Source organism: Oryx dammah, unplaced genomic scaffold (assembly GCF_014754425.2).
Source record: "Oryx dammah isolate SB20612 unplaced genomic scaffold, SCBI_Odam_1.1 HiC_scaffold_5, whole genome shotgun sequence".
NCBI lineage: Eukaryota > Metazoa > Chordata > Mammalia > Artiodactyla > Bovidae > Oryx > Oryx dammah.
The window spans coordinates 78,811,655-78,830,028 of NW_024070189.1; the positions used below are offsets into that span (position 1 = coordinate 78,811,655).

An 18,374-nucleotide genomic window follows, 5' to 3' on the forward strand; every position below is an offset into this window, starting at 1 on the left:
CTGCTTTCCTCAGATATTTGTTAATTTTTGGATGTCTTCTCAAGATTAGCAGTGGGAACTGAAGCTGATGGAAGCTCTGTCAAACTTAAAAACATTTTTCCAGGTTTCTTCGGGTATAATTGACAAAAACTGTATGTTTTGTCATATGTTTTATAGATTGGGTATATGTTAAGCATCCAATCTAGCTGGCTATCAGGTCCCGCCTCATATGAAGGCGGCCAGCCTGTTGATGGGTAGGGCTGTGTCCCAGTGGGGCCGACTGCTTAGGACTGGTGTTGACCTGCTCCTGGGGGCGGGGGGGCGGGGGGGGGCGGGGGGGTGGGTTAAGCCCCTGGTGTTGGTAGGCTAGAGGGAGGATTCCAAAATGGTGCCTGCCAGCATCAGTGCTCCCATGATAGAAACGAGCTCCCCGGAATGGCTACTGCCAGTATCTGTGTTCTCAGGGGGAGTACCAGTTGCCACCTGGTACTGTGTATCAGGTGCTCCAAGATCAGGAGGAGCACCTAAGCCTCCTTTCAGATCGTTACCTCTGTGCTGGGACTCGGAGCATTGAGAATGTGAATGTGACCTTTAAGGAGGGTCTGTGTTTCCCACGGCCCTGTGGCTCCTGTACACAAGCCCCATTGGCCTTCGTAGCCAGATGTTCTGAGTACCTGTCTTCCCACTGTAGGACCTCCAGGCTGGGAAGGCCGGCGTGGGGCTTGCACCCCTCACTCCTAGGGAGGAACCTCTCCAGTTGTGATGATCCTTCCATTTGTGTTGTTGCCTACTCCAGGAAGGTGGGTCTTGACTGAAGCAACACTCTGCCCCCTCTAAAAGGTCTCGTTGTGGGTCTGTCTTTATACTTTTAGTGGTCGAAGGTCTTTTCCACTAGTCTTCAGATCAGTCTCATTAATTGAAAGTGAAAGTGAAGTCGTTCAGTCGTGTCCGACTCTTTACAACCCCATGGGCTGTAGCCTACCAGGGTCCTCTGTCCATGGGATTTTCCAGGCAATAGTACTGGAGTGGATTGCCATTTCCTTCTCCAGGGGATCTTCCTGACCCAGGGATCAAACTCAGGTCTCCCACATTGTAGACAGATGCTTAACCGTCTGAGCCACCAGGGAAGTCGCATCAATGCTGCTGCTGCTGCTAAGTCGCTTCAGTCGTGTCCGACTCTGTGTGACCCCATAGACGGCAGCCCACCAGGCTCCCCTGTCCCTTGGATTCTCCAGGCAAGAACACTGGAATGGGTTGCCATTTCCTTCTCCAATGCATGAAAGTGAAAAGTGAAAGTGAAGTCGCTCAGTCGTGTGCGACTCTTAGCAACCCCATGGACTACAGCCCTCCAGGCTCCTGTGTCCATGGGATATTCCGGGCAAAAGTACTGGAGTGGGGTGCCATAGTCGCATCTATAGTTGCTTGTAAATAGTCTTAGTTTTTTGTGTGCCTGTGGGAGGAGCTGAGCTCAAGTTCTTCCTACTCTGCCATGTTGGCCACACCTATCAAATCTGAAAATCACTGAAGAGTGACCTCATTGGGCTGTTTGTAGGGAATTTCCAATGTTGGTGAGTTTCCTTCTCTTGGGCTCATCAGATCTCCCAGAGAAAATCTTCCACTTTCCTGCCTGGAAGGTAAAGGTATAGCTGTCAGCCTCTATGAGGTTTTAATACTCATCATTCAACATGTGTATGATCACGTGCCCCTAGGCCTCAACTATTTTTTGATGAAAGTTCCCATGCCCTCAGGTGGGCAAGTCATTTTCCAAGGTAAAGACTCTCTTTTTTACTCTCTCTCTCTCTCTCCAGGAAATATCCTCAAAAATTATGCCAATGTGGAAGAGGGGATTGAAGGATTTTCCCACTCAACTTTCACTCAGTCTTCCTTCTAGCCAGCCTATCTCCCATTCTAGATGAGATGTATCTTCTCTGTCCCCTCTCACTGAGCCTTTTGGGTATTGTCCTGTGTAAATCAGGTTGATTTTCCGCTTTCTCACTGCTGGCTTAAATTTGGCTTTTTCTTGTTTACCAGAATGATTGCTTCTCATTCATCTGCTTTCTAGCTTATAAAAATCTTTTTGTTGTTCTCTCTTCTGCTTTTCCTATCTTTCTTTATTTATTGTTTGTAAGGAGAAATTCCTTTTCATTTTACTGAGGCTAGAAGAAGCAGTAAAGTTAATTATGTATGTTCAATTCATTATCTTAACCCAGAAATCCTGTTTTTTTTTTTTTAAGTGCAACATAATATTCATAGTGTAAGCACACCAAAATATTTTTATCCATAACATGATAGAATTCTTTTCTCTGCTCACAGTTACATAGCAGCTAACCTCCACGAGAGCCCCAATTAATTCTTGCCACCTGAGACTCAAGCCACTGTATAGTCCCTCCTACACTGAATAGGCTAACCTTTGTAAGCAGCAGGATATTGCAGAAATGATGGAGTGTAAATTCTTAGTGTAGACGTAGTCTTCACTCTGAGCTCTTTCAGATTTTTTGCTTTGGAGGAAGCCTCTGTCTCTAGGGAGAGGTCTGAGTGGCCAGGAGCTGAGTCCTCCTGCCAACAATTAACATTAACTTTCAAGGCCTGTGAGTGAACCACTTTGTCAATAGCTCCTGCAGCCTGGGAGACTCTTGAGATGACTGTAGCCTGGGTATATGTCTTGTCTACCTCTTAAACTGCTCCCAGATTCCTGGACCAACAGGAACTGTATAAGTACTTCTTGCTTTAAGAAGCTAAAATTTGGGGATAACTTGTTACTCGATAATAGATAATTTATACAGTTTTTTTTTTGTTTTTTTTTTTTGTATGCTTGCATTCTTCTGGAAATTCCCTGTTCATACTGTGTTCATTTTTTATAGTGCTATTAAGAAAAATTATATATTCTTTACACATAAAATGTACACTAATCCTTTGTTATACATGTTGCAACTATCTTTTCAGTTTATTGAACATTTTTTAACTTAATGGTCTTTGTTTTACATTAATTTAAAATCCTTATTTAGCCTTATATAGTATAATCTTTCCCCCAAAGTCTTTGTTTTGGTTTTTGTAATAAGGTTTTGTCTACCTTGAGGTGTTTTACAGTTCTGTTTTTCCACAGAGCTTTTTTACTACACGTGGAATTCATTTTAAAAATAAATTTTACTTTTCTTTCAGGTGGAGAGCCAGTTATTCATAAACTTTCATTACACCATTTATTTATACTATTTTTAACATTTACTAAAACTTTAGTATTTAAATATTTATTAAAACTATATAAGTACTCAGCTATTTATTTAATAGCTTTTTTTTTTTTCTTTTACCCTCATAGCTTTGAAATACCATTGTTGTTTCGTATTATGTTCCTATATATTAAGGAATCTATTTCTGAGCTATTTGGTTCCCTTTGCATGTGTCTAATTTTAGCTCCCCTTCGTGGTTTGTCTAATTTTGCTCTGGGATCATACTGGTTTAAATACCATGACTTTATAGTATGTTTTGATGTCCTACAAATTAACTTATCCTCTCATTCTTTCCTTTTTTTGTTCAAACCTGCCCTGACTATTCATTTTTCAAACAAGCTTGTCCCTTTTCTTAGCATGTTGGTTATTTGATTGTATTAGCTCTGTAAATTGTTTTGGTGAAAACTTACCCAAATAAAGCAACAAACTATTGATTCTTCTCATTCAGAAATGTGATGCAACTATTTTCGAACTTGCTTTTGTGTCCTTGCATAGCTTTTTAGTTTTCTTCATATAAATCTTGCATGTTTCTTAAATTTATCTTTAGAAATTTGTTAAGTTTTTAATATTGTTATTCATGAAATTGTTTGGTTTTTCCCTGTTATTTTTGAATCGGTTAATGTTGGTATGTGTAAGCAAGTTATTGTCTATGAAATCTACTGATTCCTATGTGATGATTTACTCTCTGGCACCTTATGAAACTTTAATTCTAACAAATTTTTAGTTGATTCTGTTTTATGTCTGTAGATAGTTTCATCTACAAATAACCTTAGTTTTATATATTCCAATCCAGTGTCTGTACCTGTTTATTTTGCTTTTCTTATTGTATTGAGTGGGGCCTCCAGCAAAATGTCAAACAATAATTGTGATAAAGTTATTAACACTATTCTTATGCTTCCTCCTGTGATGTTTAATGGGATATTTCCTGTAGGGTTGTGGTAATTTTATCAAATTAAAGCTGGTTTTGGTTTTTTCTTTTTTGCTGTTTCTAGGCTGTTAAGAATTATTAGGAAGAGGTGTACTGATTTATTAATGTTGCTTCAGAACTTACTGGCATACTCATTTATCTTTGTTCTTTTCTAATCTGACAATGTTGAGATAGATATCAACAGATTTTCTAATGTTTAACTGTCTTTATATTTCTGGAATAAATCTTGTTTGGTCATGATATGCTAGTCTTAGAGTAGAATGTTGAATAAGTAATATATTCTAGATAGATATTGGTCAGGACTTATAAGTTGGTATTTAAAGCAGTTTATCATTAAATATGCTGAAATATTTATCTACGCAATACTAGGTGTTATATTTTCAGTGCATGGATTTCATACTCTGATTCCAGCAGAATTTTTCTCTCTCTCTTCTTTTTCCCCTCTCCTCCCCCCCCCCTCCCTGCAGTGGAAGTGCAGAGCCCTAACCACTGGACTACCAGGGAAGTCCATATTCTTATGTAATGTTTTTGCTTCTATTAACAGATACTAAGTGTACAACTTCTTATATAGTATTTGCCATGTATTTTTATTAATGTTGTGAGGAGATACTATTTAGATGACCTGTTGGAGTGTAGAGAAGATATATAAGAACATCAGGATAATACATTGCCATGTTCTCTTACTTTAGTGCTATTCTCTTCTTTCCTTTATAGTGGTTAACCCACAGAACTTGATTAGAAATTTACCTCTTCTAATTATTAGCTAGAATAATAATTAGCTCAGCTGGTAAAGAATCCACCTGCAATGCAGGAGACCCCAGTTCAATTCCTGGGTCAGGAAGATCCTCCGGAGAAGGGATAGTCTACCCACTCCAGTATTCTTGGGCTTCCCTGGTGGCTTAGATGGTAAAGAATCCACTGGGTTCAACCCCTGGGCTGGGAAGATCCCCTGGAGAAAGGAATGGCTACCCACTCCAGTATTCTTGCCTGGAGAATGCCATGGACAGAGGAGCCTGGTGGGCTACAGTCCATGGGGTCACAGAGTAGGACATAACTGAGCGGCTTTCACTTTCAATTTCATAGTTATTTATATTCTCTGAGCTTTAACTATGCCATCTGAAATAATTGTAATAACAGTTACAGCTGAGCTTTTAGTCCCTCAAGAACATACCTGAGAACCTGTATATATTTTCAGCAAGGCAAAATTAAATTATACACAGCTATTAGTAGAATACAGCAAAAAAGAAAAAGGAAAAATCCATTTGGACCACTTGTCAGATCTTCTTGGACCCATACATTTTCTGACTCTTAAATTCAAAGGTAAATAGATGAGCTATGCCACCAGACAAAAATACATATGCCAGGCTACTAGCAGGCTGTTGTGAAAGGATCATATAAAAATCATATTAAAAGTTTCATCAGCAATCTATAGCACAAGGATTATATGATTACACAATCCTCATTTACATTATACATTATACTCTTGAGACCATAATAACCTGTTTCAACCAATCTTGAAATTGTTTCTGGGGGTGGAGCCTGCTGTCATCAGTAGCCATTATTTTAAAATAAAAACAGGAATACTACTTCTTAGTCCTTTAAAGTCCTACTGTACATAACACTTCCTCACACGAAGCTTAAATGAGACATGGGATGTAATAACATCCCACGTGGTAACTGCTGTATCCCATTGGTTTTGTAAAGATGAGCATTTAAATGCTTATATAAAACTTTGAAGAAAAATGTGTCTATCAATATACCAAGAAGGGGACTAAAAAAAATTTTTTTTAAATATTTTCTCTAGAATCTAGGAGGTGAGGCAGGTAAGTACATGGCACAATATAGTGTGATATAGTCACAGAGGCTAAGGGGAGCCTTCAAGCTGGGCTCTGAACCTGGGCAGCATGGAGCTCACAGAGCTATTTGGTCACATCTGGAGGTGCTGGCCAGTGGAAGAAAAGAGGAGGGCTAGTCTTCACAGGGCCCAGCCTATGGGATTCTGAGGGGCAGACACAACCTGGAGCTGCAAGTGTGTGGGTGAGGGCTTCACCTGAGGTTACGGTCCACATCAGACAAGTTCTTAAAGCAAAAGGCCTGATTAGTCCTCTTTTCCATGACTAAGGTCTCATCACAAACTTAAGAGGAGTTTCAAGCTGAAAGGCCCCCCTGGCCTCAAGAACAAACTAGGTTGCAGCCATTTACCTGCAGCCCAAGAAGCTCTTTGGACAACTCACATTCAAGTTTCTATCCTGCTCCCTGCTCTAACCTAAGAAAGAAACTCGTGGTTTGCAAAGGTATCCTGATAACCACATTGCTCAGCTGGAGCACTTTTATCTTTCAGGTACTTTCAGGTAATTAGCTTCTGGCCCGAGGGGCACATTCCAGCCCTTGCCTTTCTTTTTTTCTTTTTCTTCTGTTTTCTCTGATAGTTAAGAAATTCTATACCGACAGCATTTTAGAACTGGAGCAAGAAGTCGGAATGTTTGTCTCCGTGAGCAGCCGATTTTCGGCCTCTGTATTCTGTGGTTCGACGGCTAACTCAGAACTAGACGCTGACCCTGGCATCGAAGGGGAACAGTAAAGTCTTGGTAAAAGTAGTGCAGGCTTCGCTGCTGTTCGTGACAACCGAGAGTTAAAGCGAAAACTCAACCAACCAAAACAAAATCCAGAAGCTCCATGCTTTTCTGTTCCTTGTCTTGCGATCTGTTACGGGTGGCGTTTTGCAAACTGCAAATCCAGTGCCTGCTCGAGCCTCCAGGGCAGGGAGCGCCTGGGTGCGGCCCTGTCCCCGGCGCGGTGGCGCGCACACCCCTTTTCTGCAGACTCACAGGTTTCCAGGCCCCGCCTCCTCCGGGCCCAGCTGATCTCCGCGGCGCTTCGGGCTTGGAACCCAGGCGCCGGGAGAGAACCCCAGGCCGCCCTGGGAGCGGCGGCGGCGGCGGAGCCGGGCCGGAGCCGCGCGGTCTCCCGATCCCGCCGCCTCGGGGAAGGGGGGCGGGGCGGCCGGGCCGGGGGCGGGGCGGCGGCCGCGGCCGTGAGCCCGCCCCTCCTCGCCCTCCGCCGGCCGGCCGGCGCGACCATGGAGGTCTACATCCCGTCCTTTCGCTACGAGGAGAGTGACCTGGAGCGGGGGTACACGGTAGGTCCGCACAGGGCCCGCGAGCCGGACCTGCGGCGGCCGAGCCCGGGAGGTGCCCCCGGCCGCCGCCGCCCCTGCGCGGGGTTGTGTGTGTGTGTGGCCGGGGGGATTCCTTCGCTCCTCGCCCTCCTCTCTCCTCCCCTCCCCCGGCCCATTGGGACGGCTGCGCCCGGGCGCGGTTGTCTAGGAAACGGGCGCCCCCTCCCTGGCGCGGCGGCGGCGGCGGCGGGCTCCCGGGGCGCCCCGGTTTGGTCCCTTCCCCCTCCCAGCCCCGCTCCCGGCCTCCGGGCTGCAGCGCCGGGAGTCGAGTCCTCGGACGCGGCGCTTGCGGTTCTCCCCGCCGCCCGCCCCCTGGAGCCCGGGATGGGCTGCACTGGTTCTGGCTCAGCTGCCCGCTCCGTCCAGACAAGTGGCTTTTGCGGCGGGCTGATGCTGTTGGTTTCCAAGTTCGGTAGGGATTCATTCAGATGGAAAACATGCTCATTAAGAAAAATAATCGTCTGTAGAATTCATTCGCCGAAGTGAAGACATGTGTTGCTTTTAGATGAATTCCAAAGTTTTGTTTGCTGTTTCTAGTTCTGCGGTGGCTTGAAATGGCAAAGTCAGGTATTCACTGAGCACCTGTTCTATAACTAGGGGGCCTGCGGTCTCAGGAATGAGAAACAGGGTCCCCGCTTTTACTAGTGGAGGAGTGGCAGGGAGGGCAGGGACCATGCCTGGAGCCCCTGGGTGATAAGTTTAGTATGGGAACAGTTGATTTCCCAGTGAACTTAGACATCTTCATCTAGACAGTCATTGCTAGAGGGGGAAATGCCTCACCCTGGAGTTGACCTTGGACAATTTTATTTCCATTTAGAGAGTTGGGAGGCTTTGGAGGGACTTGCGTAGGGCACTATGAAGGATTTTTATTTTATTCACTTCTAATTCACTCGCTAAACTCCAGTTGCATTAATTTGGCAGAGCGGTATTTTAATCTCTGTCTTCGCTGAAGATTGTTGGGTTTTGGTCACAGCTTATTTGGATCCTTGTTTTTTCATAAAGAGGATTAAATCACCCTCTCACAGGAATTTTTAGAATTAAGAGTAGTGATTGAAAAAAGAAAATCCAAGAAGTATGTGGTTTCTAGAATTAGTAGACTGCTGGGTCCATGTACTCCCAAAACAAGTTCTCAAAGTCCCTTCCCTTGGTGGGGGGATGGGGAGACTTCAACCAAGGGAGAGCTGAGCTCCGTGGCTCTTATCTATATAAACAAATGAATTATGAATTTGATTAAAAATATACCATATCGTATTTTAAAAGGGAAGAGGGAATGAATTTGAATGTGAACCTATTTAGGCTTTTTCCTTAGGCCTAAACCCTTGGTTGTCTTTCATTCTTTAGGTGTCTCACCTGTCCCATCAGCCCCAGTCAGCATCAACAGTCACAGGAGGCCTGCCATCTTTAGGGCATTCTTTAAGGATTTGGAGATAAAAAGGCTGCTTGTCACAGCCCTTGGTCTCAGTAGTCCAAGCTAAAAGTTAATTACCTTCTCAAATAAGCACTTAAGTGAATCAGAATGATTGATTTTCTTCCATTAGAGGATCTGTGTTTTCAACCCAAGTTTTTGTGTTTCCTGGTGTTATGGCCAGCCATGTGCTAGACTCCAGGATGTGGATTAAACTGATCTGGAAGGCACCTTTGTCTTGGTAAACTTGGTGGTTAGAAGATTGCTTCTCTAAGGAGAACTTGTGTGCTTCTTAAAAGTTTACTTAAACAGACTTCCCTGGTGGCTCAGACAGTAAAGCATCGGCCTGCATTGCTGGAGACCAGGGTTCAATCCCTGGGTGGGGAAGATCTCCTGGAGAAGGCAATGGCAAACCACTCCAGTATTCTTGCCTGGAAATTCCACGGATGGAGGAATCTGCTGGCTACAGTCCATGGGGTCACAAAGAGTCAGACATGACTGAGCGACTTCACTTTCACTTCACTTTCAAAAAAACAACCCTAATGTATTTAGGTTAGTAGCAGTTTGTTACTTCTGCAAGTGCTTTTTTTTTTTTTTCCTTTGTGAGTTTGTGAAGCAGATACTTTGTATCCTTGGCATAACAGTTTTGTAATTGCTAGGCAGTTTATTCATTCAGCAGGTATTAACTGGAGTGCCTGCTGTGGGTCTCTATTCTGGATGCTAGGAAGTTAGCACCTTCTTACAAAAAACCCAGAATTTAAAAGTTTAATCTCAGTTCTAATCTCATTTTCCTAGGTAAAATCATGTATGTGTGTGCATGCTGGGTTGCTTCAGTCATGTCCAAGTCCTTGCAACCCCATGGACTGTAACCCTCCAGGCTCCTCTATCCATGGGATTCTCCAGACAAGAATACTGGAGTGGGTTTGCATTTCTTCCCAACCCAGGGACTGAACCAGACTCTCTTAAGTCTCCTGCATTGGCAGGCAGGCCCTTTACCACTAGCGCCACTTGGGAAGTCTCCAAATAACGTATATTTTACTATAAAAGGTACATTTTTACTTTAGTGACTGTGCTTTAAATTTAAGAAATATTAATTTGCAATCTAACAAATTCAGTGATAGGACATTTTAAGTAGAGGATGATTTTCTCTCCTTGCTTCTTGTCCCATGCCCTCAGAGATAAGGCATAGGGGTAATTTCTTAGAGACTTTCCCCCCTATGCTATGAAAACATGTTTTTTTTTTCCTTTTTGGAATAAATAGCAAGATTTCACTATAGCTGTCATCGTATAACTTATAGATATCTTTCGGTGCCAATATGGACAGGATTGTATCTTTCTTAGTGATAGCAAAGGACTATTTCACGGAAGGAATGTACCATAATTTGTTTACACAGATCTCTGCTGATGGCCGTTGACATTTGTTTCTAATTTTTTACCAACTATGTCAAATATGTTGAAATAAGACATCCCTATACATGCCTTTTTATGCAAGGTACTAGGATTTCTATAGAACCATAAATAGAAGGGGTACTTCTGGCCCTCTAAGTTTTTATCAGTATTGCTCAAGCCCTGTTATTCCAAAAAACATATGCAAAGTTATGCTCTGTGTACAAAGTAATTTACCTTTAAAGAGTGAATGTTTGCCCTTTGATTATTTAAACATTTACTGTGGGCCTGCACTGCGTGTGTTAGGTGGGGAACTGAATCGTGGAAGAATCTTGTTCCTTCCTTGGGGACTCTCAGCCCATCCTGCAGGGGCCAGGTGGGGAAGAGTTAGGGTGCTAATGTCAGCTGGAGTCTTGAGGAAGAGAAGGAACTGGGCAGTTCTGCTCTGCCTTAGGATGGTGTGCTGGGGGTGGGGGAAGGGTGCTCAGGAATGCTGACTTTTGAAATCTGATGAAGTTTTTGCTGGGATTGTCAATTCTAAAAAGAGGAAGTGCAGGGCAAAATTTCTTCACCCAGTGAGGAGGGGAAGGGCATTTTAAACTCCCAGATTCACCAAAACAAATAGACAAACAAAAGCAAAAATAAAAAGAACACTTCTACATCATTGTAGTTTACAAAGAAGCAGAAAAGGATATTGTAACAAAATGCAAGTCAACCCTTCCCACCCCATCCCTCACCCTCCACTGTGCCTTTATTTAATATCTGTTCCCATTCTAGTCTATAAGCTTCTTGAGGCTAGGAGAATGTCAATCTCCTATGCTTATCCATGTTGTCCCGTGCTCATGCATATATTGTTCAGGGTTTATCCATAGTGAAAATTATGGTGAATTTTCACTATAAATAGTGAATGATTGAGTCTTCTGATAGAACAAAGTCAGCAGAGAGGTCACTGGGCTTCAGTGATCCTGAGGTGTGAAACAGCTTCTCTAGTTGGACCAGGCTGGTGCCAAGTGATTCCTGGTGGAGAGAGGTGTGGAGAGAGCAGTTCGCTAGCCTTGAGAACCGTAAAGGGGTCTGGACTTCAGCTTCAGACCATGGGACGTCACTGGAGTTTTAAGGAAGGAAGTAACATGACTAGCTTTGCATTTAGAAGGATGACCCTGGAGCATTAATCATGGAGAAGATGCTTGCAAAATGACCAAAAAGAAGAGGATAAGGGCTGAACTAAGGCAACTGGGCAGGGAAGGGGATGGGTCTTATAGGAATCCCCAGGGTCTGGTGACTAGATGTGAGGAAGCAGGGTGACTCCTGCGAATAGGGTTGCCAGGGACCAGAAAAGAACAGGCATGCAGTCAGTTTCATTTGGGGGCCTGTTGGGCCTTTTTGTGGCAGATGAAGCTATTTTGTTCTGGAATTCAGGTTACATAGAGAGGTCAAGGCTAGAAATATGGCTCCAGGGGGTCTTTTAGCATCAAAGATGGAAAAAACCATATAAGTTGATGCTCTTCTCAGGAAAAGCATGTAAAAGTGAGAAAGGAGGCAGGACTGAAGGTAAAGCCCTTCTCAGCACAGGAGCCAGAGCAACAAGGAAACCCAGGGGTGTGAGGCAGAAGAGAAAGAAGAGTAGATGCTTTACAAGGAGCACAGTGCTGGATGTGACTCTCTGGCCTTTCCAGGAGAGGATGGAGCACAGTCCATTGGACATGAGAGTAAGCAGGTCCTGGGTGCCCATCCTATAGGCTAGTATTGATATTTTCCATTTTCAGATACATGGTTAGTAAAAACAAAATGGGCTTCCCTCATAGCTCAGTTGTTAAAAAAATCTGCCTGTGTTGTAGGATACCTGGGTTCAATTCTTGGGTTGGGAAGATCCCCTGGAGAAGGAAATGGCAACCCACTCCAGTATTCTTGCCTGGAGAATCCCATGGACAGAGGAGCCTGGCGGGCTATAGTCCATGGGGTTGCAAGAGTCGGACACAACTTAGCAACTAAAGAGAGAGACAGAAAAACTAAAGAAAACTAGAAAGACTGTTCAGGGGACAACATAAAAGTCTGAATGTATTAGATTTCATTTTCCATAGCTGTAAAAATGAAGGCATTGAATTAGATAGATTTTCAAGTCTGCAAGTCTGTTTTAATTATATGTATGTGATTGAGTGTGTTGTGCTTATACAAATCTGCCTTTTTCTTGAGATCTCAACTCTTTCACTGATTTACTTTCTATCATGTTTCTTAGTGCATAAGGCACCTCCATATGTACATAGTCATAATATTGAGACCTATGTAGGGATAGTTACTTTCATACTTTCTGAATTAAAATACACAAATTGAACAATATAATGAACTGCCATTTGCTCATTACTCACCTTAGATATTTTACAATACTTATTTCATTCACCACCTTTCATTCTTCCATTTAAAACAATTCTGCAGTATTTTAAAGCAAATCCAAAATAAAATTTCACCTGTAAATATTTTACTGTGAATATCTGTCAGCTGGACTTCAAAGAAACATAACCAAAAGGTAAATATTACTGCACGGTTAGCAAAACCTTAATATCATCCCAACTCTTAGTTATTTTTGTTGTTTTTAATATAACCCCAGTGCAGATATTGCCTGAGAGTTAACAGTGATCTGTGGCACGTATTATTACTGCCATTTTATATTTGTGAGAATGAGTCCGAGAGATTGAGTAAGGGGGCCTGGCCACTTCCTCTTTCTGTTTACCTTCATCCTCAGAGTAGCTTCCACCTAGTGACAAAATGGTAACATGCTTCAGATTTAAAAAAAACAAAAACACTGTATTGTACAACATCCAGAGGAAGAGAGGATGCTCCTTCAGAGCAAGGGCACCTTTCTTCCTTTTTGTCTCATTATCCCTAGTTGGTTCCTCAACGGATGCTGTTGCCAGGGGGATTCTGTGTGCTGATTGGCTGTCTTCACTCTGTTTATTACCGTCACCATGGCAAGGATAAGTTAACCAGATGGAAAATAGTTAGGAGGCATCTCTGGAGCTAGGAATGAGGTCAGTTCATTCCGGCCACCTAACCCTGTAGACACCGCAGTGGGAGAAGCTCAGAAGGATGGTGAAGCCACAATGCCCACAACAGTACCTTCCAGTCACCCTTTCTTTATAAGCATCTTTGATGCCGAAGGCCTCCTTGTAACGAGGGCATAGCTGGCACAGTGCCTCACACATGGTAAACTCCTAGCATAAGCGAACATTAAATGTGTGTTGAGTGATTAAGTCAACCATGTGTATGTTCCTTACTCTGAAAGACAAGACATGCAGTTTGAAAATATTCTTGACCATTAACAAATAGAATGCTACATTCACTTGGAAATTCAAAATTTTACAAGACGATTGAATTTTGCAAGGATGGTGCTTAGAAATTGATCGATTCTTTTCAAATAAGCTTTTGATTTTGAAATAATTTTAGATTTGCAGAAAAGTTGCAAAATTAGTATCAACAGTTCCATATACTGCTCACCTAGTTTCCTTTTTAACATCATCCATTGCCATGGTAATGTCAAACCAAGGAAACTAGCACCAGTACCTTGTTAACTAACTAAACTCCAGACTCTTTGGATTTCACCGATTTTTCCACTCATGTCCTTTTTCTGTTCCAGGATCTCATCCAGGATACCACAGTGCATTTAGTTCCGTCTGCTTTGAAATGATGCCGTGTTTGTAGTCCCAGGCTGTAGCACACTGTCTCTAAAAACGAGGCAGGCATGTTATTAGATATGAACCTGTATGGATTAAATCAAATTTTGATTATTTCAGATGCTTCCAAAAGGGTTGGACACAACTTAGCAATTAAACAACAGAAGAGGATACTAGCACAGGCATGCTGCTGCTGCTAAGTCGCTTCAGTCGTGTCCGACTCTGTGTGACCCTATGGACATTAGTGAAAAGTGAAAGTGAAGTCGCTCAGTAGTGTCTGACTCTTAGGAACCCCATGGACCACAGCTCCTCCGTCCATGGGATTTTCCAGCCAAGAGTACTGGAGTGGGGTGCCAGTACAGGCATACCTCAGAGTTATTTCAAGTTCAGTTCCAAGTTACCACAGTAAAGCAAATATCTCAAATCTAGTCACACAAATGTTTTGGTTTCCCAGAACTATAAAAATTATATTTATATTCTGCTGCTGCTAAGTTGCTTCAGTCATGTCTGACTCTGTGTGACCCCATAGACTGTAGCCCACCAGGCTCCTCTGTCCCTGGGACTCTCCAGGCAAGAATACTGGAGTGGGTTGCCAGTTCCTTCTCCAATGCATGCATGCATGCTAAATCGCTTCAGTCATGTCCAACTCTGTGTGACCCTATGGACATTAGCCCACCAGGCTCCTCTGTCCACAGGATTCTCCAGGCAAGAATACTGGCATGGGTTGTATTCATTAACTGAGTGGTAGCATTATGCCTAAAAAACCAATTTATACACCTTAACTAAAAAAATACCTTACTGCTAAAAATGCTCACTTTCGTCAGAGCCTTCAGTGAATGATAATCTTTATGCTGGTCGCAGGTCTTGCCATGATGTTGGTGTCTGCTGACTGATCGGAGTGATGGTTGTTGAAGGTTGGGGTGCTTTGGCTATTTCTTAAAATAAGACAACAGTGAAGTTTCTGCATTGATGAACTCTTCCTTTCATGAATGATTTCTCTCCAGCAGCCAATGCTGTTTGATAGCATTTTACCCACAGAACTTCTTTCAAAATTGGAGTCAGTCCTCTTACACCCTATTGCTGCTTTATCAACTCAGTTTATGTCATTTTCTAAATCCGTTGCTATCATTTCAACAATCTTCACAGCATCTTCACTGAGAGTAGATTCCATCTCAAGAAACCACTTCTGTTGCTCATAAGAAGCAACTCCTCATCCGTTTATATCTTCTCATGAGATTACAGTAGTTCAGTCACTTCTTCAGGCTCCACTTCTCACTTTCTTGCTGTTTCCAATACGTCCACCGTGACCTCCTCCACTGGAGGCTTGGATGTCTCAAAGTTATCCATGAAGGGTTGGAATCGCCTTCTTCCAGACATCTGGTTATATTGATGTTTTGACTTCTTACCATTAATCATGAATGTCCTTAATGGCATGTCGAATAGTGAGTCCTTTCCAGAGGTTTTCCGTTTACTTTGCGTAGCCAGACCTATCAGAGGAATCACTGTCTGTGGCTGCTATAGTCTTATAAAATATGTTTCTTAAGAAGTAAGACTTGAAGGTTGAAACTGCTCCTTAATCCGTGGCACAGGCTATAGATAGATGTTGTGTTAGCAGGCAGGAAAACAGTATGAATCTCTTTGTCTCCATCAGAGCTTTCGGGTGACCAGGTGCATTGTCAATGAGCAGTCATATTTTGAAAGGAATCTTTTTTTTCTGAGCAGTAGGCCTCAACAGTGGGCTTAAAGTATTTGATAAGCCATGTTGTCAACATGTACTGTCACCTCGGCTTTGCTGTTCCATTTAGAGAGGACAGGCAGAGTAGATTAAGCTAATTCTCGAGGACTTTCATAATAGTGAAGGAGCATTGACTTTATCTTCAATCACCATTTGCATTAGCCCCTAACAGGTTCACCCTTTCCTTTGAGCTTTGCAGCCAGGCCTTGACTTCTCCTCTCTGCCTATGGGAAGCCCTAGATGACATCTCTTCCAATGAAAGGCTGTTTCACCTACACTCAGAGTCTGCTGTGTACTGCCTCCATCTTCATCTTCATTCATTATCTTAACTGGATGTTCTGGGTAACTTGCCGCAGGTTCCACATCAGCACTTACTGCTTCACCTTGCACTCTGATGTTATGGAGACGACCTCTTTCCTTCAGCCTCATGAACCAAACGCTGCTAGCTTCAAACTTCTCTTCTGCAACTTCCTAACCTCCCTCAGCCTTCAGAGAACTGAAGAGAGTTGGGACCTTGTTTGAATTAGGCTTTGGCTTAAGAGGATGTTGTGACTGGTGTGATAGTCTGTCCAGACCATTACATCTTTCTCCGTGTCAGCAGTAAAACTGTTTACCTTTTTTAATCGTTCGTATGTTTGCTGGAATAGGATTTTTAATCTCCTTCAAGAACTTGTCCTATGCCTTCACAAGCGTGGTTTGCTGCTTGGTGTAAGAGGTCTAGTTTTTAGCTTCACTTGGCTTTCAGCATACTTTCCTCACTAAGCTTTCATCATTTCTGGCTTTTGGTTTAAAGTGACAGGTGTGTGACTCCCTTCCACTTGTCCACTTAGCGGCTTTTTAATTTAGTAGGATTTTTAATTAGTCTGATTCCAGGTTATATCTATTGTGCGTATTACTGTGTCTCAGGGACTAGGGAGGCCCAAGGCGAGGGAGAGAGATGGTGAGTGGTCAGTTTGTGGAGCAGTCAAACTTAACATTTATCCGTTAAGTGTGCTGTCTTATCTGGGCACAGTTTGTGGTGGCCCCCAAACAATTGCAGTAGTAACATCAAAGATCAGTGATCACAGATCACTGTAATAAAAATAATAGTACTGAAAATGTTTGAAATATTGCACGAATTACCAAAATGTGACACAGACATGAAATGAACAAATGCTGTTGGAAAAATGATGCTAATAGACCTGTTCCACATAGGGTTGCCACAAACCTTCAATTTTTAAAAAATGCAGTTTATGCAAAGTGCAATAAAATGAGGTCTGTCTGTACCTACTTTGTAGGATGGTTTAAGGATGGGGAGAGAATCTTTACAAAGCGCAAGGAATGCTGTCTCTAGCTATGTTCATGATTTATTCATATTATTTCAAGTATGAACTGCCTTGAAGTTTACTTTTTTTTTTAAAGTTTTTTTAATGTGACTTAATAATGTAAACCAAAGTCCAGGATAAATATTTGTGTTGTATAAGACAAACTTCTTGTAGATACTTTGAAGTACTACAGAAGGAACAGTTAGATTTAACCAACTCATATTCTTATTACAGCTTTTGACTGTGTGTTCAATTCAGATTTAGTTTTCTAGCCTTATTTACTACATTTTTTCCTTCAAGATCCTAGCGACTAATATTTTTGCATAAATGTTAGGCTGTCTTCTGGAGGGCGTGGGGATACACATTCCCCATGTTCTCCATTCTCTTACATTCCCCACTGCATCTCTCCAAAACAAGTGAGTCATCAGGCACATACCTTGTATTCTTATGTTGGTTTTGCAAGTACTCATTCAGATTTTTAATGCAATTTCCTGTTATTTTGCTTTATATGTGTCTGTTCTAATTTTCAATTGTATGTCTTTGTTAACTTCCTTGCTTTCTAGTATAACAAGATGTTCCCAGTAAATCGTTTACCTTTCCAGCCTCAGATTTGGAATTAGCTTTTTCTCTAATGGTCCCTGGTTCCCATTAGTGGGAAATGATTCAGGGACCGTGATCTGGACACGAGATCCATAGAGTCAGCTTTCTGGGTCTCTGTGGGCTTTACACCCATCCAACCAACCAAAACCTTTTTGTGGTTTGTTGAATCTGGATGCCAAATGGGCCAATATGGAGAGCTGATTGTGCCCCCTCTACTGCGCCCTTTTATGTGAAGGACTTGAGCGTACACAGAGTGTGAGGTTGGCTGGGGCTCCTGGAACTCATCCCCCAGGGCTTCCAAGGACTGACTGGGTTTGTGGAGATTTCTAGACCTTTTTCTGTGGTCAAGGTAGGAATTTATCTTCTTAGTCTCTTGTGTCTTCAACTGTGTCTTCTTTTTCCCCTCACTAAAAATCTCAGTACAGTTGTCCCTTGTTATCTGTGACCCGTTGGTTCCGGGATCCTGTCTGCATACTCAGATTCGAGGATGTTAAAGCCCTGTGGTCAGCCTCTGATAACACCAACTAGCTACCCATTCTCATTTTATTTTATACTCTTGTTATGTGTTAAAGTGTTAGTTGCTCAGTCGTGTCCAACTCTTTGCAACCCAAGAATGTAGCCCGCAAGGCTCCTCTGTCTATGGAATTCTCCAGGCAAGAATACTGGAGCGGGTAGCCATTCCCTTCTCCGGGGGGTCTTCCCCACCCAAGGATCAAACCCAGGTCCCGTGCATTGCAGGCAGATTCTTTACTGTCTGAGCCACCAGGGATGTTTAAAAATTAATTTTGTTTTGAACTTGTGTAAAGTATCTGCTGCATCAGGTGATTCTGTGAAAATCTAGCTTCTGTTTGTGTCCTCTTCCCCCTAAGAGGGTGCCATCGATGTCCATTAAGAAAAAAGATATGGTTTATCCTTATATTTCAAATATATATGCACAAATACAAATATACTTGTTCCCCTACTCTTT

General features: G+C 42.6%; 1 protein-coding gene across 1 annotated transcript in view; it reads left to right on the top strand.

Moving 5' to 3' along the window:
• The first annotated feature begins 7,155 nt into the window (after positions 1 to 7,155).
• The window catches only part of SNX24 (sorting nexin 24), a 171,809-nt gene continuing 160,590 nt past the window's right edge, over positions 7,156 to 18,374 (top strand). The window contains exon 1 of the mRNA XM_040241713.1: positions 7,156 to 7,270. Coding sequence (XP_040097647.1) covers positions 7,211 to 7,270 — 60 coding nt within the window. The 5' untranslated portion in view covers positions 7,156 to 7,210. The remainder of the gene's footprint in view (positions 7,271 to 18,374) is intronic.